At 43.1% G+C, this 21,465-nt stretch overlaps 2 protein-coding genes across 7 annotated transcripts; both read left to right on the top strand.

Moving 5' to 3' along the window:
- Nucleotides 1-845: 845 nt before the first annotated feature.
- LOC4338449 (chaperone protein dnaJ A7A, chloroplastic-like) lies at nt 846-7,428 on the top strand. Of its 3 annotated transcripts, none has more exons than NM_001420361.1 (8): nt 846-1,187; nt 4,273-4,448; nt 4,570-4,708; nt 4,795-4,852; nt 5,600-5,642; nt 5,808-5,856; nt 5,954-6,034; nt 6,125-7,428. In NM_001420361.1, exons 2-8 carry the CDS (start codon nt 4,321-4,323, stop codon nt 6,968-6,970), a joined length of 1,344 nt encoding a protein of 447 aa, NP_001407290.1. In that variant the 5' UTR covers nt 846-1,187; nt 4,273-4,320; the 3' UTR covers nt 6,971-7,428. The 3 variants fall into 3 exon arrangements, with proteins under 3 accessions (NP_001407290.1, XP_015639181.1, XP_015639180.1); XM_015783695.3 differs by having other exon boundaries at nt 931-1,187; nt 4,573-4,708; nt 6,125-7,416; XM_015783694.3 differs by having other exon boundaries at nt 931-3,596; nt 6,125-7,416.
- A 2,332-nt stretch (nt 7,429-9,760) lies between these two features.
- On the top strand, nt 9,761-15,572 carry LOC4338448 (guanine nucleotide-binding protein alpha-1 subunit). Of its 4 annotated transcripts, none has more exons than NM_001420360.1 (14): nt 9,761-10,102; nt 11,470-11,642; nt 11,741-11,813; nt 12,063-12,100; nt 12,182-12,271; nt 12,420-12,497; nt 13,052-13,159; nt 13,243-13,344; nt 14,047-14,102; nt 14,282-14,416; nt 14,493-14,586; nt 14,673-14,732; nt 14,810-14,889; nt 15,054-15,572. In NM_001420360.1, exons 2-14 carry the CDS (start codon nt 11,550-11,552, stop codon nt 15,217-15,219), a joined length of 1,173 nt encoding a protein of 390 aa, NP_001407289.1. In that variant the 5' UTR covers nt 9,761-10,102; nt 11,470-11,549; the 3' UTR covers nt 15,220-15,572. The 4 variants fall into 4 exon arrangements, 3 of the variants coding, with proteins under 3 accessions (NP_001407289.1, XP_025881459.1, XP_015639184.1); XR_001545975.3 differs by having other exon boundaries at nt 9,846-10,102; nt 14,821-14,889; nt 15,054-15,425; XM_026025674.2 differs by having other exon boundaries at nt 9,846-10,102; nt 13,087-13,159; nt 15,054-15,425.
- The last annotated feature ends 5,893 nt before the right edge of the window (nt 15,573-21,465 follow it).

Genomic DNA, 21,465 nt, shown 5'->3' with positions numbered 1-21,465 from the left:
GGACCCGGCGGCGGCGGCCTTCACGAGGGACGGCGCATGATGATCCTGGATAATTTCGAGACTTCGGGCCGGCGTGCGTGCAAAGCCCATACATATTCTACGCGCAACTGTCACGCACAAAAACGAAGTTTTTAGTACCACATGGAAAATCTATGACGACTGACACCGGCATAAAAGACGACGCGCTCGCATCGCTCCTGGCGAGCTCGGTGGCGTGAGCTTGTTACCCCAGCTGCGGGGGGGGGGGGGGGGGGGGCGGGGGTTGGCATGTTTCGGCTGCTGGAGAAAATGAGGTTTCTCCCTCGATCGAATATGGATGCAAACATCCTCCCGACTTTGGCCCACGAGGGAGGGAAGGTGTGAGTCACCCTGGGCTCTTGACGGCTGCGTCATGGAGCGAAGAGGACGCTGAATCGTGGGAGAGGTGTGTGGTGGCCGGTGCCCGACGACGGCGCCTGGCGATGGGTGGGGAGAAGGTGAGCAGTTGTAGTTGGGACCCGTGCCACACCCCCGCACGTGCGCAAGTCCATGACGTGAGCGCTCCCGGTCATTAGGAGCCACGTCAGCTGGCGGCCTCCGCCGTTGAGCTTTTCCCTGCCAACCGACACCCTTCTCCCCACCCATTGGCGAATGCCCTAGAGGTTTGGGTTGAGATAGGAGTAGAGGGGAGTGAGGTGGAAGAAGATTGCTAGTTGGCTTGTGGGTTCCACGTGGGCCCTGCACTGACTCAGCCACCACGTCAACAAAACCGGAAAGCAATACTACCTTGGGATTAAAAGTGGACCGTTTTGCAAGATTAGGGGTTCAGGGCCGTTTAAAACTCAACGACAAGATAAGGGACCTTAGATGAACTTTTTTGGGAGATGAGGCGCCTGTGCATATGACCCATAGGCAGGCGACAACGCGGCAGCAGAGCGCTGCACGACCTCCGCCTCCCCAATCCGTCCCGTCTCCTCGCCCGCCGCCCTCGACTCCCGTCTCCTCGCCTGCCGCTGGCGCCGATCTCCATCCTGCTAGCAGAGGTGGCGCCGGCGTCCTCCTGCTCCCGCCGCATTCGCATCCTAATCCATCCCATCCGGCCTCGGCCTCGAATTTCGTCTCCTCGCCCGCCGCTTGCGCCGATCCCCATCCTGCGAGCAGAGGTGGCGCCCGGCGTCCTCCTTCTTCCACCGCATCGTCGCTCGCCGGTGAGCATCCCTCCCTACCCACACCTCATCAGGTATTCTGCGTTATCCCTCAAAAAGTTTGGGGGTTCAACCGAAACAGGGTTAGATCTGCCTCTGCCCAGCTCCACCTACTTTCAAGTTGTTAATTTTGATTTCCGTTTTTAGCAGATGTAATTTGGTTATTGAATCTCATCCAAACACCCTTAGAACGAAAAATGTAAGCTCACATAATTTGTACTCATCCAAACTCACATAAATTTCTTAAGAAGAATCTAGACCACAAACTACCCATAGTCACACAAAATATCTTTTTATCAAGGTATATTCTTATAAGTAATTTTTATTCCACAAAATTTTCTAAAGGACATACTGTGACACTTGGCATGAATCTAATTTAACATTCTTTCTTTATCAGGTTATAAATTGAAACCATTGAACGTACTTTGTCTTCCCGTCCCTAAAACATTGTGATATATCTGTAATATTTTAATATTTTTAATTTTAAAAATAATTTAGACTAATAATATAGATATTTAAATTAGGTAATTAGTAAATTCAAATCAACTATAGTTTGGAATAAAAAAACAAAATGATATATGCCAAGTACAATCTAATAACAATAGAATGCACTTTTGGTTAATGTTTACTCCTAATTTCTTAATTTCTAGTTTGGCTCCCTCCACCGTTATGGTAAAAAATCGTTATGTTTTAACTATTTATCTGCTAGAGCATATGTAATATTTATGTAAACTATGTTCTTTATTACCAATCAAAATAGACACCTTACCTACTTTCATCAAAAGAAATAAAAAACAACACTAATAAATAATGAACATGATTTTAGATGTAGTAGGTATTATTCTGGAATACTCCTCGTCGGAAACATATGGAACGCATTTCCCTCAAAACGCAAAAACCGGGGCCCCGAGCCCTCGACACCAACCCCGTCGGATGTGAAGCCGACGGCCCAGATGGAGGCCAGCGGTGCCAATGCGTAGGCCACGCGTGCCTCTGCGCAAATCTTATCTCCCGGGAGGCTCCGCTCCACTTCCCTTCCCGAGTCACTCAAACCATCCAATCCCTCCACCTTCCCTTCCCTTGCCCCCATTTCCCACCGCTGCCGCGCCTTGCCCCCATTCCCCACCGCCGCGGTGCGGCCGCCGACGACCTCCACACCTCGAGCACGCGTGCCGCCGACGAGGTGCCCTTCTCTCTCTCACTCTCGTCTCCCCCATTCCTCCCCTCTTCCCGTGTCCCGTCGTCCACAGCTCCCCGACCAAATCCCTAGCCCTACTATTCCCCACCCACCAGGCCTCCCTCGCGCGGTCACGCCGCACGATCGGGCCCGACAGTGCCGCCGCTTCTTGCCCTACTGCCGCGGTTCTTTAAGAGGTTGTCCTGATTTGCTGCAGCCCAGTAGGTATTGTATATTTTTCTCGTTGGTAAATTTGGCAGCAAAAAAAAAAGTGTTTAATACCGAATGTTATAAACCCGAGCATCTCATGGTGTCTATATATCAGCATATATGATATGTTAGGATTGGTAAGGATGCATATCACACGATTACAATTACCAACTCCACCTCGAAGATAATAAGCCCAATAGTCTAACCCTAAAATCCCTCCCTACCTGTCCGTTCCTTTTCTCAACGATTCCCAGAAGCGCCGCTTATCCTCGAGCCGAGTGGCCGACAGCGCCGCCCAGGAGTCGAGGAGTCGTAGCTCGTAGCGCCACCCTTCCTTGTGCGCGCGGTTGTGCCCTTTCTCGCCGCCGGTCTCCCCGCTTCACCTCGCATCCTCAACGTCAACAGCTGCCATCCGCTCCTCACGCTGGCTATCGGGAAGGTCAGTAGGTCACGCCGTCTCCTTCCCTACTTGCCTCCGGCCACCCTAAGACCCCAACTCGCCTCTTCCTCGCGCGAATCGCCTAGTTACCCGGCGGGCGACACCCCTACTCCCGTGTGGCCGCGCGTCCTCGTCGTCTTGCTTGCCCTGCTTTCTTTGGCTCACGAGCCAAACGAGCCCGCTCGAGCTAGACAACTAGCCGAGCCTAGCTTGGTTTTCTAGCTCGTTAGGATAATAAGCCGAGCCTAGCTAGACCGAGCCGAGCTGGCTCGACATCCACCCCCTACACGCGTGCCTTTGCCCAAATCTTATCTCCCGGGAGGCTCACTTCCCTCCCCGAGTGGCTGCGACGACCTCCGCAGCTCGAGACGAGGTGCCACTTCTTCTTCTCTCTCTCCATCCCCCATTCCTCCCCTCTCTTCCCGTGTCCCGTCGTCCACAGCTCCCCGACCAAATCCCTAGCCCTACTATTCCCGCGCCCGCCCCTCCCTCGCGTGGTCACGCCCGACAGCGCCGTGCCGCCACCGCTTCTTGCCCTATTGCCGCAGTTCTTCAAGAGGCTTTTGTCCTAATTTGCTGCAGCCCGGTAGGTATTATATATTTTTGTGGTTGGTAAATTCGGCAGCAAAAAAGAAAAAAAAATAATACCGAATGTTATAAACCCGAGCATCTCATGGTGTCCATGTATCAGCATATATGATATGTTAGGATCGGTAAGGATGCATAGCACACGATTACAACCACCAACTCCACCTCGAAGATAATATAGCGTAGTGTTTGCCAGCTTCGCACGTTATGGCCGAATTCTTATGTATAACAAATTTACCATGGTATGTAAGCTCAAAAATGCAAAACTAATTATCCTCGAACCTAAAAAAGTGTATACATGCAAGAGATGATCAATCCCACATATAAATACATGCAAATAATACACGCCCTGCTCGACAGCCACTGCTGCAGCTGTACCTAAGCTACTAGCTGTGGCCGCGGTGTGCATCCACAACCGTAGCAATGGCTGCTCAGCAGGCCCATGATCTCTGAAAAAGTTCCTGCAAGCAGTACATATGTATGTACAGTTGTACACACCCTCGCCCCTATTCATCCTCTTAAAGGAGTAAGGAGTAATGACAGTCGATATGTGTTGGTTGATTAAAATTTAGAAGAGAACGTTTTTGAATAGAATTGTGAACTTACTCGAATATCGTTCTTTTGTGTATTGCTTTTGTTATGCTTCACCTGACTCTATCTCTGTGAAATGGCAGCTAGTATATTGAAGGTTGAAGCTTTGTGGGTATCCAGCAAGTATTTCAATGGCGTTGCTACAGTTTGGAGGTACCTTGGCCCCCAAACTTGGGGAAAAACCTCAGCTGTTGCCCAGGTCACCTGCACTTACAAGAGTTATTTATGCTGATCCAAGATTTCTGGTGTCGAAAAGTGGGTATGTGAATGTGTTCTGATCAGTGAGATGTACTAGGAATACTAAAATAAAGGACACATTGATATTATAAAAAGGCAAGATTTCTGAGTAAACTGAAGATGATATATCTCTTTTTGTGCAGTAGTGGAGGCAGGCTTAAACACCTTGTATCACCTACTGCTAGTTTACAATCACGGACATCTTCTCGACTATTTAACCATGCACCATCACCGAGATTTCGCCATCGAAGGAGTTCAAGGTTCATTGTCAGAGCTGATGCTGTGAGTTACTTCATTTGCTTTTCTTCTTTGCTGGTATTATTAGAAAATCCAGTTTCCTGACATGGATTTGATATTTTAATTTACAGGATTTCTATTCCACACTTGGTGTTTCAAGAAATGCTAGTAAATCTGAAATCAAGAGTGGTAGGTGTGGTTTTATTTGTCAGTTTAGGGCATGCAGTGATTGGTGCTCCGTACAATCGTAGGAGTATTACCCAGCTTTGCTTCTTCTCTAGTTTGAGCCTGGTTGTAGGTTTGTAGGTACCCTATAATTTACCAAACAAACCAGACTGCTTTCATGTGGCTATTAGTCGTAGATTACTAGTTTTAAATCATACTGTTCACGTGTGAAACAAAATATATGTACAACAGAAACTGTTAAGCTTCCCAGGGAAGATATGAAATATATAACTAGTCTTTTTCAAACTTGGCCATAGTGAGCTTTATGGCCCACTTGTTTGTTCTCGAAAGCTTTACTATTCCTACTAGTAACTCAAATATTTGCTATTTCATCTAATTTGAAGGCTATCTCAGCAAAACCCCTTGAACTATTCTAAGACAAGCCTATGCTGTCTTCAGTATCATTTTCTGCAACTGATCATCTTGCGTTCTAGACTCGATACTGTTTATATTTCTGAAAATCTATTGTTGGCAACTTCTCATTGATGCATTGTTTGTATGGCCCTCAATCCCTGCCCTCCACGTGTGTGGGCAGAAATTTTGAACAAAAATCCCAACCCACACCCGTAGATAATCTAGGATTTGTCCTATCCAAATAATGCCTAAGGGGATATTATGTTAGAAATCCTTCAGAGTCAATTTTGATCAAAATATGTGTAGTAGTTTAATGTTGCTTTCTATTGTAGTTCTAAAATGGTCCTTCTTTTCCAGCCTATAGGAAGCTTGCTAGGAGCTACCATCCTGATGTGAACAAGTAAGTACTAACCATTATATGGGAATTGTGTTTCAGCTACACTCGATATATTGCTTCTTTTTCTCCTTTCGATCCATTATAAACCTGAGTACTAGTTGTTGCATTACCTTTTTCATAACTACATAATCAAATAAGCAATTGTTATGCTTGTGTATTTTTCTTTAGAGATCCTGGTGCTGAACAAAAGTTCAAGGATATTAGCAATGCTTATGAGGTTAGTCCAGCTAACCATAACCAAATCCCATTGTTTCTTATGACTATGTTGTTGTAGGGTTACAGGTGCTTGCCAGCTAACATAAATAGGATTGCAGGTTTTGTCTGATGATGAGAAGCGATCAATCTATGATAAATATGGAGAAGCTGGTTTGAAGGGTGCTGGAATGGGAACAGGAGTGAGTGTTCCTAGAATGTTGTCCAATTCTGAAGTATGATCAGCATGACCTTTATATGATATTGATTGTATGAAATTTGTGAATCTGCAGGATTACTCAAACCCATTCGATCTCTTTGAATCATTATTCGAAGGCTTTGGTGGAATGGGGGGAATGGGAGGCCGTGCTGCTCGGAACAGACCAATGCAGGGTGATGATGAGGCCTACAATCTGGTACTCAATTTCAAGGAAGCGGTGTTTGGTGTAGAGAAAGAAATTGAGATCACCAGACTGGAAGGCTGTAATACATGTGATGGAACTGGTGCCAAGCCTGGAACGAAACCAACCACATGCAAAACATGTGGAGGACAGGGACAAGTGGTCTCCTCAACAAGAACGCCACTTGGAATATTCCAGCAGGTCTCCACCTGCAATACTTGCGGAGGCACTGGTGAATTCTCTACCCCGTGCAACACTTGTGGGGGTGATGGCCGAGTGCGGAAGACAAAAAGGATCAGTCTAAAGGTTCCTGCTGGTGTTGATTCTGGAAGCAGATTGAGGGTCCGGTCTGAGGGGAATGCTGGGCGGAGAGGAGGCCCTCCTGGAGATCTTTATGTGTTTATTGATGTTCTCTCTGATCCTGTTCTTAAGCGAGATGGGACAAACATTCTATACACATGCAAAGTTTCATATATTGACGCAATTCTTGGGACAACCGTCAAGGTTCCCACTGTTGATGGGATGGTTGACCTGAAGATCCCCTCCGGTACCCAGCCAGGCACAACGTTAGTGATGTCCAAGAAAGGTGTCCCACTCCTCGGGAAGTCAAATGCTCGTGGAGACCAGCTAGTGCGTGTGCAGGTCGAGATTCCAAAGCGTCTGAGCAGCGACGAGAGGAAGCTGATTGAAGAACTTGCAAACCTAAACAAGGCTCAAACAGCAAACAGCAGGAGATAATTCCATGAGGCTTCATTGGACAAAATGCTTTGGCAATATGCAATTTTAACGCAAATTGCAGTGACTAAGTGAGCATGAACTGGTAAATCACTTCACAAACTGTACGCTCATGCTGCGCCGTACCATCGGTGGGAACTGTGAATTCTCATGTCTGTAACTTCATTTTTAAGCCATAGAAATCTAGTTCCATCCAAAACACCAAAACGGATGGTGTTTTACAGTAGCTTGTCATATGCTTTTAGGCGAGCTTATTAGTCTATTTTTCATAATACTTTTTCACAATTTTGAAAGGCCTAGGGAGAAATATTTAATGGTGCAAAAGGGACGAGTTTTGAAACATTTGTTTGTCGCAGAAGCACCAGACCATTCTGATTGTTATTGTAAGCTGTAACATCAAAGTTTTGGCAGCAGGTTTTCATGTGCTCTTAAGCGTTGGGGGTTTGTTCCGTTTGGTTTTCAACTGTATGCTAGCTTTCTCTATTAGCCAATGTAATGGCAGTTGCAAAATCTGTTGTAGTGCAGGCGTGCAGCTAAATGCAGTATAGCTGACTGTTAACTTTAAGCTGATTGTTCCATGCATGTGCCAGTAAAAGGCCAGTCAGGAATGAGTCTCATGGATCAATATATGGTGCAGACATGTCAGTAGGATATAGGAGTATTACATTATAGTTTTTTCAGCTTCAATAACGTTCATGTTAGCTTGTACATTGTATGGCAACCCTTCCATACTTGCGTTAGCCACAAAAGTTCACCATGTTAGCTTGGCTTTAGATCAGTTTAAACTGTCCTTTAATAGCAAATTAATAATCCATAAATGAAATTTTACTTCCACTGTTTACCAGTGCTACTACTGTTCTACCTCCAGCGTTCAACAGCTGAGAAACGTGAGGAGTCCAGCACCAGCAGTACCATTTACTGCAATGCGAGAGAGATGTTCTCCGTTTCCTCCTTCACTGAGGCTTAGGAGTAGGAGTAGTAGTGATTTTTTCGTGTCGACTTGTTTAACATTATCGTTAACACCATCAAGTGTCAATGCCAGTAGCCTGCTGCTTCTGATCATTTCTTCCTTCCCTCTTCTAACGCCATTATCGTTTTATCTCACCTTGCATTTATGTTCAAGTGACCATGGTTCTTGACAGAAGCAGCCCTTGTTCTTTCCTGTCCCTTTGTTTGTTCAGTACGCTATTATTCTCTTGGGTACTAGACCTTGTATAAACCGGTTGTGAAATCCTCAATCAAATAAAAGTTAACTCGAAATTTGTGGCCTGTTCCAAGTGTTTGGCAAACCAATATGTATATTATCCACCCGATTATCTAATGGCAATACAGTGCCTAAAATTCCTGCTTCCGGAGTCTTAAACTTTACCCGAATCCAATCTGGAAACCGAAAAGACAGCTGCTTGGCTGATGGCAAGTCACTGGGTACATTGATTTGTGTTAATTTTCAGTCCAATAAAACAGCGCAAAAATTGTAAGGGTGATCCCTCTTTAGTAAAGCCATGCATTCTGCAAACTCTGTTGCAATGCAAGCTGTATCCTATATCCAGTGCCGATGAACCAATTCTGTTTGCAGACTGTACCCTATCTCTACTCTACAAGCCAACCAAAGGAAAGTGTTTGATCTGCAGTGGAATACTAGCAGGTATTCCACCATTTCAGGGTTGGGAGTGTGATTGATATGCAGGAGATTGACATTGTGCAGAACATTGGCCGTCAGGCTGCCGCTGCCGTCGCCGGTGGTGTCGGTGAGAAAGCCCGGTGGTGGTGGTTGTGCCGGCGGCGAGGAGTGGCTGCAACAGGATGGGCTGTTGTGCATGGGCGGATCAGCGGGTGGCTTATGGCGGTGGCCACGCTGTTCGCCGGCGACGGACCCGGCGGCGGCGGCCTTCACGAGGGACGGCGCATGATGATCCTGGATAATTTCGAGACTTCGGGCCGGCGTGCGTGCAAAGCCCATACATATTCTACGCGCAACTGTCACGCACAAAAACGAAGTTTTTAGTACCACATGGAAAATCTATGACGACTGACACCGGCATAAAAGACGACGCGCTCGCATCGCTCCTGGCGAGCTCGGTGGCGTGAGCTTGTTACCCCAGCTGCGGGGGGGCGGGAGTTGGCATGTTTCGGCTGCTGGAGAAAATGAGGTTTCTCCCTCGATCGAATATGGATGCAAACATCCTCCCGACTTTGGCCCACGAGGGAGGGAAGGTGTGAGTCACCCTGGGCTCTTGACGGCTGCGTCATGGAGCGAAGAGGACGCTGAATCGTGGGAGAGGTGTGTGGTGGCCGGTGCCCGACGACGGCGCCTGGCGATGCGTGGGGAGAAGGCGAGCAGTTGTATGTGAAGAGGACGCTGAATCGTGGGAGAGGTGTGTGGTGGCCGGTGCCCGACGACGGCGCCTGGCGATGGGTGGGGAGAAGGCGAGCAGTTGTAGTTGGGACCCGCCACACCCCGCACGTGCGCAAGTCCATGACGTGAGCGCTCCCGGTCATTAGGAGCCACGTCAGCTGGCGGCCTCCGCCGTTGAGCTTTTCCCTGCCAACCGACACCCTTCTCCCCACCCATTGGCGAATGCCCTAGAGGTTTGGGTTGAGATAGGAGTAGAGGGGAGTGAGGTGGAAGAAGATTGCTAGTTGGCTTGTGGGTTCCACGTGGGCCCTGCACTGACTCAGCCACCACGTCAACAAAACCGGAAAGCAATACTACCTTGGGATTAAAAGTGGACCGTTTTGCAAGATTAGGGGTTCAGGGCCGTTTAAAACTCAACGACAAGATAAGGGACCTTAGATGAACTTTTTTGGGAGATGAGGCGCCTGTGCATATGACCCATAGGCAGGCGACAACGCGGCAGCAGAGCGCTGCACGACCTCCGCCTCCCCAATCCGTCCCGTCTCCTCGCCCGCCGCCCTCGACTCCCGTCTCCTCGCCTGCCGCTGGCGCCGATCTCCATCCTGCTAGCAGAGGTGGCGCCGGCGTCCTCCTGCTCCCGCCGCATTCGCATCCTAATCCATCCCATCCGGCCTCGGCCTCGAATTTCGTCTCCTCGCCCGCCGCTTGCGCCGATCCCCATCCTGCGAGCAGAGGTGGCGCCCGGCGTCCTCCTTCTTCCACCGCATCGTCGCTCGCCGGTGAGCATCCCTCCCTACCCACACCTCATCAGGTATTCTGCGTTATCCCTCAAAAAGTTTGGGGGTTCAACCGAAACAGGGTTAGATCTGCCTCTGCCCAGCTCCACCTACTTTCAAGTTGTTAATTTTGATTTCCGTTTTTAGCAGATGTAATTTGGTTATTGAATCTCATCCAAACACCCTTAGAACGAAAAATGTAAGCTCACATAATTTGTACTCATCCAAACTCACATAAATTTCTTAAGAAGAATCTAGACCACAAACTACCCATAGTCACACAAAATATCTTTTTATCAAGGTATATTCTTATAAGTAATTTTTATTCCACAAAATTTTCTAAAGGACATACTGTGACACTTGGCATGAATCTAATTTAACATTCTTTCTTTATCAGGTTATAAATTGAAACCATTGAACGTACTTTGTCTTCCCGTCCCTAAAACATTGTGATATATCTGTAATATTTTAATATTTTTAATTTTAAAAATAATTTAGACTAATAATATAGATATTTAAATTAGGTAATTAGTAAATTCAAATCAACTATAGTTTGGAATAAAAAAACAAAATGATATATGCCAAGTACAATCTAATAACAATAGAATGCACTTTTGGTTAATGTTTACTCCTAATTTCTTAATTTCTAGTTTGGCTCCCCCCACCGTTATGGTAAAAAATCGTTATGTTTTAACTATTTATCTGCTAGAGCATATGTAATATTTATGTAAACTATGTTCTTTATTACCAATCAAAATAGACACCTTACCTACTTTCATCAAAAGAAATAAAAAATGTAGTAGGTATTATTCTGGAATACTCCTCGTCGGAAACATATGGAACGCATTTCCCTCAAAACGCAAAAACCGGGGCCCCGAGCCCTCGACACCAACCCCGTCAGATGTGAAGCCGACGGCCCAAATGGAGGCCAGCGGTGCCAATGCGTAGGCCACGCGTGCCTCTGCGCAAATCTTATCTCCCGGGAGGCTTCGCTCCACTTCCCTCCCCGAGTCACTCAAACCATCCAATCCCCCCACCTTCCCTTTCCTTGCCCCCATTCCCCACCGTCGCAAGGAAAAATATTATTAATAAACAATGATGTTGATGTATTATTATTAAACAATGATATTGATGTATTTCTAAATATTTTCACGTATTATTTATTAAGTGTCAGTGATTGAAATGGATCCTGGTCGGAAATGAATCCTGGTCGGAAAATGGTTACTAATGTTTTTCCTTCATATAATATTTCTGGATATGTATAACAATGTGGGTCAGCAATATTGAACTATGCAAACCATTACTCTGTACAATCTTTTCTTTTCAAATGCTGGCCACATTTCGCTCGAGCTTACTGCTCATGTATGCAGCTCATGGATCCTGAGATCTAGACGTCAACGTGCTTCCTGGAAAGAGAGAGGCTCAGGCATGAGAGCATACCTCTAAAATAATGTCCGTGCTTACCTGTGTGCTTGATAACATGGGCTCATCCTGTAGCAGATCTCATTCTTTAAGTGAGGCTGAAACAACCAAAAATGCAAAAGTAAGTTAGCACTCGGACTTATTGAACAAGTAAATGCTAACTCAATTCTTGATTTGAGAGTTGCCACATTTGGTTTCTTCTAATTCAGCTGGTAACAGTCTGCAGACATTGACAGGCGAATTTTGCAAGAGACAAAAGCAGAGCAACACATCCACAAGCTCTTACTTCTTGGTATTGCTAACTTTCCCAAATTTAAGTGGTCATTTTCCTTGTCACAATTATCTGTGCTACCTTTAGTATCTATTGGTTCAGAAAATTAATTGTTTATGTTGTTCCTATTTACCTCTATAAAAAAACCTTTCTCATGTTATTTCCAAAAAAAAAGAAGATAAATAAATGTATCCTAGAAATTTTTAGTTTGAACTTGTTCTCAATGTGGATCCATCCTTCTTTCTCTCTCTCAATTGCTTCTGTTTTAAGGTGCGGGAGAATCAGGGAAGTCTACGATATTTAAACAGGTGATGAATGTTATATTCCATGGAGAATCATAATCCGTACGCCGCTAGTTAGTCTGATGTATTCTTACTGTTCACCTGCAGATTAAGCTCCTTTTCCAAACTGGCTTTGATGAGGCAGAACTTAGGAGCTACACATCAGTTATCCATGCAAACGTCTATCAGACAATTAAAGTATGCAATACTGGAAAGGGTGTGTCTTTTTTTTCTTATTGCAAAGTGGGGATTATGTAGGAGATTCGACTAGGGATTTGTATTCTGTTCATAAGGAAATGCGTTCATACTTTTCCTTTTTGTCGAGTAATGTGTTAAATGTTAACAGATACTATATGAAGGAGCAAAAGAACTCTCACAAGTGGAATCAGATTCCTCAAAGTATGTTATATCCCCAGATAACCAGGTTTGTGCTTACTCTTTACTCAACAGTTAAAGCTAAATCTGTGCATATGAACATGTCTTGTTAAATCTGGGAATACAAACATTTTGATTTGCAACATTTCTGTTGTAGTCAAGCTGCTCGGCTCTATGTTTTAACCTGTTAAGACCTTGTAGACTGTGCTCGGCTCTATTGTAGTCTTATATTTTACACGGTCATTCTATAATGAAAACTTGAAAAAGATATCTATTGAACCGTACAATGTACTGAACAAAGTAGAAAAGAACAATGAGATTTTGTAACATTTATTCTTCCTTGTTTATTTGATTGCTTCAGACAATTGTTGATATGCTAAAAATAACTTGGTATCAAATGTGGGTGTTATAAGATTCAATTTTTTTCTCAACCAGGTTAAAAAAAGTATACCTTTGTGCATTTACCTTGTTCCGTTGCTTTGGAACTTTAAAGGAAAACTGACTTTTCTTAGGCATTGAAAGACAAATATCACCAGTTTCACACTGTACACCTTACCAACCAATTTTGTTTCTTAGATGTCATTTACTTTGTCATATCATCAGGAAATTGGAGAAAAACTATCAGATATTGATGGCAGGTTGGATTATCCACTGCTGAACAAAGAACTTGTACTCGATGTAAAAAGGTTATGGCAAGACCCAGCCATTCAGGTGAAAACAAATAGCCATTCAAATCTTTTGAAGTTATATAGTTTTCCTGGCCAGGTGTGCTGAAGCAATGCTCTATACTGTAGGAAACTTACTTACGTGGAAGTATTCTGCAACTTCCTGATTGTGCACAATACTTCATGGAAAATTTGGATCGATTAGCTGAAGCAGGTTATGTGCCAACAAAGGTGTGCTGTCCATGTTCATAGACAATTATTTACATATTCTCAGATATTTGTGCTGACACCATTTCATGTTGATTTTTAGTCTACTTAGTCAGAGGTTGTCAAATGGTTAACTATGTGTACTGAGTCAGAGGTTGCCAAATAGTTTTAAAAGATGGGCATATGTTTATCCTTATCTTTTAAATAATATTGGAGGCTATCCTTTAAAATTCAATATTAGGGAGGAGAAACTATTATTCTACCGTTATTACGCAGTCTACATAACGAAGGTAAAAAATGTCCCTGTGAAACATAGGGTGCAAAACTGCTGTGAATAAAACTCTACTTATCTAAGCACCTTGAGCTTTTGAGTTCCCACATATTAATCTTATGACACTAGCATATATTTTTTTTGTTCAGTTCCTTCAATAAGTTGCAAACCACAAATATGATCACTGTACCATCCACTTTTGCAACCATTTCCCGTCATTTCTTAAGCATAGAAAATTGTTTGTCACTTGTTTAAGTCCACACTGCATCAAAATTCCAATTAACATTGTGTGTGCTAAGTGAAGATATGACTCCATATTTCTGCATTTAGCAGTCTGATGGATAATTTGTGATTGTACCTTGTCTAATGGTTCGTTTGAAAGGCTGGTAGTTGATCTTCCATACTTAAGAATGCTTGCAGTATTATAGTTGTCAATATTATGAGTCATTTTGCAGGAGGATGTGCTTTATGCAAGAGTACGGACAAATGGTGTTGTACAAATACAATTTAGGTAATCTGCTGACACTATTTTTTGCACATTTTTTTGCTGGTTGCTCTACTATGTACAGAACGACAAGTTGAAGTCCTTTTTTTCTCCCCTTTCACTTCTAAGATATGACCTGAGAGGTTCTGAATGTAGCTGTTTTAAGATGAGTTGAATCATCTAGTTAACTGGGTTTCTTTCTGCAGTCCTGTTGGAGAAAACAAAAGAGGTGGAGAGGTATATAGGTTGTATGATGTAGGAGGCCAGAGGAATGAGAGGAGAAAGTGGATTCATCTTTTTGAAGGTGTTAATGCGGTAATCTTTTGTGCTGCCATTAGCGAGTAAGTACAATTTTTTTGATTGTTGAACTTATCCTAATCTGCTAAGTTCTTCTCATAGGCTTCTTGTTCATTTCAGATATGATCAGATGCTATTTGAAGATGAGACAAAAAACAGAATGATGGAGACCAAGGAACTCTTTGACTGGGTTTTAAAGCAAAGATGTTTTGAGGTCTGCATGCATCCATCTCTGCAACCTTTGTGCTCATGCTTTTTTTCTCATTTTGAAACTAATTACGGTGCTATATTGACCATCAGAAAACATCATTCATTCTGTTTCTCAACAAATTTGATATATTCGAGAAGAAAATACAAAAGGTAAGGCCTGCTCTTTGTACCAATGCATAGTTTAGTACTAAATGTTACCAACATTTATGTTTACGCTGGTTACGTAGGTTCCTTTAAGTGTGTGCGAGTGGTTTAAAGACTACCAGCCTATTGCACCTGGGAAACAGGAGGTTGAACATGCATATGAGTGAGTGCACTACTCGCCCTCTCAGATGAACATGGGCATTTGGCCATTTGTAATGTTGCTGCATGGTGCACTTATATGCCTTGATAAGTTTTTCCATTCTAATGTTATATAGTATCAAACGTTCATCATTACTGTGGCTTATGGTCTGGAGTGACGTTTTACAGGTTTGTCAAGAAGAAGTTTGAAGAGCTCTACTTCCAGAGCAGCAAGCCTGACCGTGTGGACCGCGTCTTCAAAATCTACAGAACTACGGCCCTAGACCAGAAACTTGTAAAGAAGACATTCAAGTTGATTGATGAGAGCATGAGACGCTCCAGGGAAGGAACTTGATTCAGAGCTAAGACTAGGTTGTAAGTCACACAGGGAAGGTAATTAGGACGGCGAGAGGAACAAAGTTTCACACTGTCACAGCTTTATCTGTTGTAATTCTTTTACACGTGGACCATTGATTGATCTTTTGGTTCTTACTGTGGGCTGTTCAGGTCTGTACCCTATTTTTTGTTCTCTAGTTAGCCATTGTGCAAATTTTCCTTGAATCAGATTCTCTACCTGTTGTCTATGTGTGTTATCTTGGTCTGTTAATTTGCATAGCCCACTTGTTCATTACAAAAGGAGATCTTTACTACTTACAAAAAAAAAAATCTAGTGGGAAAGTGGTTGCAAATAATTGAAGAAATTATAGCTAGAAGGTGTATCCATGGTGGTGGCTTGAGCCCTTGAATCCCGTTATTTTGCATACAATTACATATGTTATTATAGCTTGCAGAGTACACCATTAGCTGTAGTTACCTGGTCCACCGTAGTATACATGCATACAGTAAGCATTAATTCCATAACTATCGGAGGTCGATTTTGCTATATATTTGTCGACAAATTTTTCCTTTGACAGATGTAATTACAGTACAATCGTAGTGTAATTATATTGTAACTTGCATGTAATTACACTGTAACTAACTTGTATGTAACTTTTAAAAATCTCTCCATAACATGTTATTTTGGTAAAATAGAGGTCATGGGAACAAATTCTTTCACATATGTGTGTGCTATGATTTGTTTTTTTTTCTCATCAAAATAAATCTTATAATAGATCTAACGATTCAAAATTATGTGAAACTTACATATAAATTACAGTGTAGTTACATGCAAGTTACAGTGTAATTACATATAAGTTACAGTGTAATTACACTACGATTGAACTATAATTACATCTGTCAATTTTTGAGGAAAAATTTGTCGACAAATGTATAGGTAGTCCAGGTATATTTACTTGGATTACAGGATCCTGCATAGGCTTTAACGGGGTTTGGATTAACAAGCTTCTTGTTCTCATTCACGATCAGGATGTCCCTAATAAAAGCCACTGTGCCATAAGCTTCTGAAGCAAAATGTCTATTACCCATTTGTGGAGAATTTTCTTAGACGGTTGGACCCTGAACATATCCACCCCACTTTGTATAACTGCCCATTACCTTCATGTAACTGAATTGAGAACTTGGCCAATATCCTATTGCCGTATTCTTCTCACCATATACCAACCGTCAGTTTTTTAGTCTTCGGGTCCTAAAATTAATTTAATTTGTGTTCAAAAGTGTGCAAGGGGCAACATGCCATTGAATGCACATGACACGGTATTGTTCTTTTTTTATATTCTAGGTGTTTTAACAAGAGTTTCTTTGTACTCCCTACGTTTCTAAATACACTTGCCATTAGTTACTATCTAAATTTTAACTTTTACCACTCATCTTTTTCAAAAAAAGAAAAAATCTTAGAATGATAAAGTATTATCAAAGTGTGTTGTGTCCTAAACATAAGCATTAATCATTTGTCAAAGTCTTAGTTATTTAAAATTAGGGGCAATTGTGTTTCTGCCCCTGCTTTACATGTCAATTGTGATTTTACCCTGCTTTTTAGAGTTTGTGATTTTGCCCTACTTTTTTGAAACGAAGCAGCCGCATGTCCCTACTCTGTTAACTAATGGTAACAGTCTTAAATGTGTGGTGAATGGACAAATATACCCCTGGACATGTTTTGGCTTGTGCAACACCACGAGGCCGCGCCGACGGAGCCGCCGCTCCTTTCTGCCACTCCTCCGCCGAGGGGCCGCCGTGCCAACGGAGCCGCCGCTCCTCGGGGCCGCCGCGCCGCGCCGCGCCTGCCCACGCCCGACTCCACCGCGTGCTGGCCCGAGCCGCCGCTCCTCCCTGCTGCGCGCCGCCGCTTGTCGCGTAAGCCACCGCCGCCGCTGCTTGCAACCTAGCAAGCTAGGGTTTTCGATTGGATCGGGGACAACAAGGTTTGGGGATTTGGTTGTTTCATTGAAGCAAGGGTAGAATAGTCATTCACAAATTATAATAGCATTTTCTTTCTTCGTTTAATTTGGAAATCCCGGGCCCACCAAACTACCGTCCAAACCAGGGGCAGACGGCTGCTTCGTTTCAAAAAAGCAGGGGCAAAATCACAAACCTTAAAAAGTAGGGGTAAAATCACAATTGACATGTAAAGCAAGGGCAGAAACACAATTGCCCCTTAATGTTATTAACAATTAAAGTTAGAATAGTGATGGTCAATACTAACAAGTATTTGGGAACAAAGTTAGTATAATATAACGTCTTTTCTCTATTCAAAGTGAAATGGTATTGTTGGAAGACCCTAGGGAAATGTCTATTATGATCTAAGATTTGTAGTAAGCTTCTTTTATTGTAATTGTTGTCGAAACGACAACTGCATACGTCGAAAGACGTGGTTACTCAACAGTGGTTGGAAAGAAACGAAGTGTATTAATTTTAGAATTTTTTACTCCGGATCCCCCCATTACATGGCCCTAGGGGACTATTTATAGCCCCATTACAGGTTCTTACTACTAGGGTTTAGGTTATACAGGGAAATTTACATGGTTGCCCTTACGAAAGGGACATTTACAGGGGTACATAATGTTATGGAGGCTCATGGGCCCCTGATGGGCCGTCGGGCGATCGCCGGCCCTATAGCCCCTAGGCCTGATGGGTCGGAAAGACTTTTTCGGCCCTCGCGGGAGCGAACTTGCCATGGCGAAGTCGTCTTCCTTCGGCAGATACTCTTCGCCTTGCACCCTTCGCCTGGGACGCCTCTGGCTTACTCGCACGACCCCTCGCCTCTCGCCATTCTTGCTCCATAGCCTTTGCCACGGGTTTCGGCAGATTTGGTCGAAAGGCCTCATGCCATCCGCCAACAGTAATGTTGTGCTAACATGCAAGATAATCTAAGCATTGCTCTTGATGCATCAGATGTACTTCTGAATATAGTATGTAGATATAACATATTATGCAAAATTGGTGTTTTCTTATATATCTTGAGTAACTTAATTAATATAATAGTGAACCACGTAATTTTAACCATATTGAATTTCATGTAAAATAGAGAGTACCTTAAATATAAGAACTTGAATTCTATATTGTGTTCCATTATAGACGGAAGCATGGTTTAATCTTCATCCAAGAACAACACTGCTGCTAACTTGAACGAAACCAGGACGGCTGTGGTCAGTGCAAGATTTGTTTTGCGCTTCATCATTCTGTAGCGAAATTTATTCCAAAGTCAATACCTAAAAATGGAAAATATAGCTCTATACCATCTCAAAGCGGTATAAATTAGTAGGAAAAATATGTACTGTATAATCCAATGTATTCGTAGCAAAATGTATATTGATTACCCAGAAAATTGTCACATCCTGATTTTTGTTTCAGGATTTCTAAATTATTTAATAAATTATTATTAGAATTTATATTAAATGTTCATTAATTTACAAGTGAAGTTAAATGTGGGAAATAAAATTTCCTAAATTTAAAGCATGGATGGATTTAACTTTTATTAAATTCTCCATGATTAAGTATACTCTCTGAAATTTTCTCGGATTTTTCGGAGCTCAATTCCTAAATGATACAAAGAACAGTTCAGTAATTATTTGATCATTAATGATCTAATTATAATTGTTAAGAGCTTTTCTTGTTTAAAAATCCTTAAATTATAAATTGTTGTTTAAAAGGAATTATTAGAAATGATCTTAAAAGCCTAAAAGAGAATATCTAATTTTAATTTGCTAAATCTCAATATAAAATTGGGCTAGATAAAATTTTGTTAAATACTTCTCTTGAATCTTTAGTTCCTAGATTTTTCTGGGATTTATTTGAGCCAAGAAAGTATTTTTAATAAATGGAATTGCATTTCATGAATAATTTAAATTAAAAAAGGTTTTTAAAAGTCTCTTTTGGCTTTGGGCCGAAAGCCGGCCCAAAACCTCTCTCTCTCTCCCTCGGCCCAGTCCGGCAGCAGCCGCCCGCGCGCGCGTTCGCCCGCTGACAGGTGGGGCCCACCTATCAGGGCTGTCTTCCTCCTCCAGCCGTCGCCCGGCCGAACCCTAGCCGAGCCGCACCGCCGCCGCCTTTCCAAATTCGCTCGCCCCTTTCCCGATCCGGTGAAATCAATAGAGGGGAAATGATCTTCTCGATGTCCTCTACCTTTTCTCTTTTGGAATCATCGCCTAATTCGGTTTGGAAACTCGTGGATTCGATCTCGAATCGGATTCGTCTCTCTCTCCGAACCCTAACCTTTCCTTCGCGTCGCCGGTCGCCGTGGGCCTTCGCCGCCGCCTCCTTGCCCCTATAAAAGGACCCCCGAGCTCCCCTCTACCCGCAGCCACTCTCGCCTTCGCCCGCCGCCGTCTGTAGCGCCCTAGCCCCGTGAGCTTTTGCGCCGTCGTTTGTCCAGCCGTGCGCCGCCGTCGCTCCGGTCGTCGTCGTCGCTCGGGAAAGCCGCCGTCGGGATCACCAAGCCGTCGCCGATCTCGTCCGCCCCTCCGCCGTCGCTGTCGACCGCTGGAACACCATCGCCGTCGTCAAGCCGAAGGTCGTCGCCGCTTCTTGCTCGTAACCGTTGCCGTCCGTTGATCTTCCGCCGTTGTTTTGGTCACCGGTGAGTTCGCTGCGTCACCCGCATCGTTTTGGTGCTCTCCTTTCGCGCCGCCGCGCCGTCGTTCGCCGGCGGGCATGCGTGCCCAAGTCGTCGCTGGTGATGACGTCACCGCTGACGTCATCGTCGTCGTCTCCCGTGGTCCGGCCGTGGACTGATAGATCTCGGCCGTTCGTTTCCGTGAGCCGCCGCCGTGCACCCGGTCCACCATGAACCCGACCCGCTGACGCAATAATCCTCTATTCCTTTTCAAAAATAATTCATTATTACGTCATAATTCAATTAAAATCTATATAAAGGATTTAATCCGATTTAATCTTTGAAAATTCATAACTAATTCATTGTAACTCAGTTTAATGTGGTTCAAGTTGCAAAAGTTATATAAAATAAAGATCTACATATTAAAATTATCCATAAATAGAATTAAATTTATTTAATTCTTTTTAAATGGGCTTTAATTAGATTAAATCTTGTAAAATTCGTAATAAATTCATATGAAGTTAGAATGAGGCCGTTCAAGTCTCATAATTCATCTAAAATTATGATCTACATGTTTGTTTACTTTTTATGTACTGTTTATTTGGTTTTTATTAGTCTTTTCTTCGTTTTGCGTGTTAGCTTGTCGTTTCCGTCGTTGCGAAGGTTCGTGAGTGCGTCGGGAGTGTTCAGAAGATTAATTGAAGACCGATTATTGCAAGGCAAGTAACAGAGATCCTAAACACAATCCTTTGAGCATGTTGATCCTATATTTAAATTCTCTATTTATTTCAACTGTGCATTTATTTTCGAATGTCACTGGGTGGTGTGAATCTATTCCTTTGTTATGGCCTGTTTGCATTGATTACTTTATTCCTTGATACCTTGGGATATTATAAGTGTGTAACGTTATTATTATGATGGATTTGTATATTAAATTGTCAGTTTGTGTACCTCGGCTGATTCCTGGACGAGGATTTTATGCACAAATAAGTTCGGAAATTACCAGTGAATTTCCGGGCGTGACAAAAATATGAAACCTAGCAAAGTTATCATCGCTGAAGTTTGGCTAGACCCAAGAGCTAGCACTAACCACATCTCCACATCCTGTGCCATTTTCAATTTGTATCCATGATCCACTAGGAACCCAATGATGCTTCACCTTTGGCTCGTAAACATTTGTTGTGACCCCTATTCCATATATATATCATCCCAATATATTATCCCTGCTTTCTACAAGGAAAAAAAACATTTATGAATCAAAATAACGTAAATACATATACGAAATTTTGCAGCATGTTAATTACATGAAGGACTGAATGTGCAACACTTAGACCCTGTTTGGCAAAATGGTTATGGGAGGTGGAGTTGGGAAATGAAAAGGAGAGGATGCCTAGGATTAAATGAGATGAAAAGAATGGATGGCTAGAATTGAATCTTACCTGATGGGTGGGGCATATTTTTCCAAACCCATTAGCTAGTCAGAATAAATAAACTAATATTTATTCATAAGCTTATGTAAGATAAATTTATGGTACTCAGAAATATAATAATTTAAAGTTGGTAATTTGGGTAACAAATATCGACAAAGGACTTGTTTATTTGAAAGAGGGATGTCAAAGTGAAAAACCATAATCTTACTAACAAATAGCACTT

The sequence above is a fragment of the Oryza sativa genome, chromosome 5 (assembly GCF_034140825.1).
Source record: "Oryza sativa Japonica Group chromosome 5, ASM3414082v1".
In the NCBI taxonomy this organism is placed as follows: Eukaryota; Viridiplantae; Streptophyta; class Magnoliopsida; order Poales; family Poaceae; genus Oryza; species Oryza sativa.
Note: the sequence above shows the minus strand (reverse complement) of the source record. Positions and strands in the feature narration are given on the sequence as shown.

Excerpts from the sequence above, each read along its gene's own strand:
- LOC4338449 (NM_001420361.1), top strand. The coding sequence starts at position 4,321 with ATGGCGTTGCTACAGTTTGGAGGTACCTTGGCCCCCAAACTTGGGGAA. Across the intron at positions 5,643-5,807 it reads TACCATCCTGATGTGAACAA|AGATCCTGGTGCTGAACAAA; the intron begins GTAAGTACTAAC and ends ATTTTTCTTTAG. Across the intron at positions 5,857-5,953 it reads ATATTAGCAATGCTTATGAG|GTTTTGTCTGATGATGAGAA; the intron begins GTTAGTCCAGCT and ends ATAGGATTGCAG.
- LOC4338448 (NM_001420360.1), top strand. The coding sequence starts at position 11,550 with ATGTCCGTGCTTACCTGTGTGCTTGATAACATGGGCTCATCCTGTAGC. Across the intron at positions 12,101-12,181 it reads AGTCTACGATATTTAAACAG|ATTAAGCTCCTTTTCCAAAC; the intron begins GTGATGAATGTT and ends GTTCACCTGCAG. Across the intron at positions 14,417-14,492 it reads TTTTGTGCTGCCATTAGCGA|ATATGATCAGATGCTATTTG; the intron begins GTAAGTACAATT and ends TGTTCATTTCAG.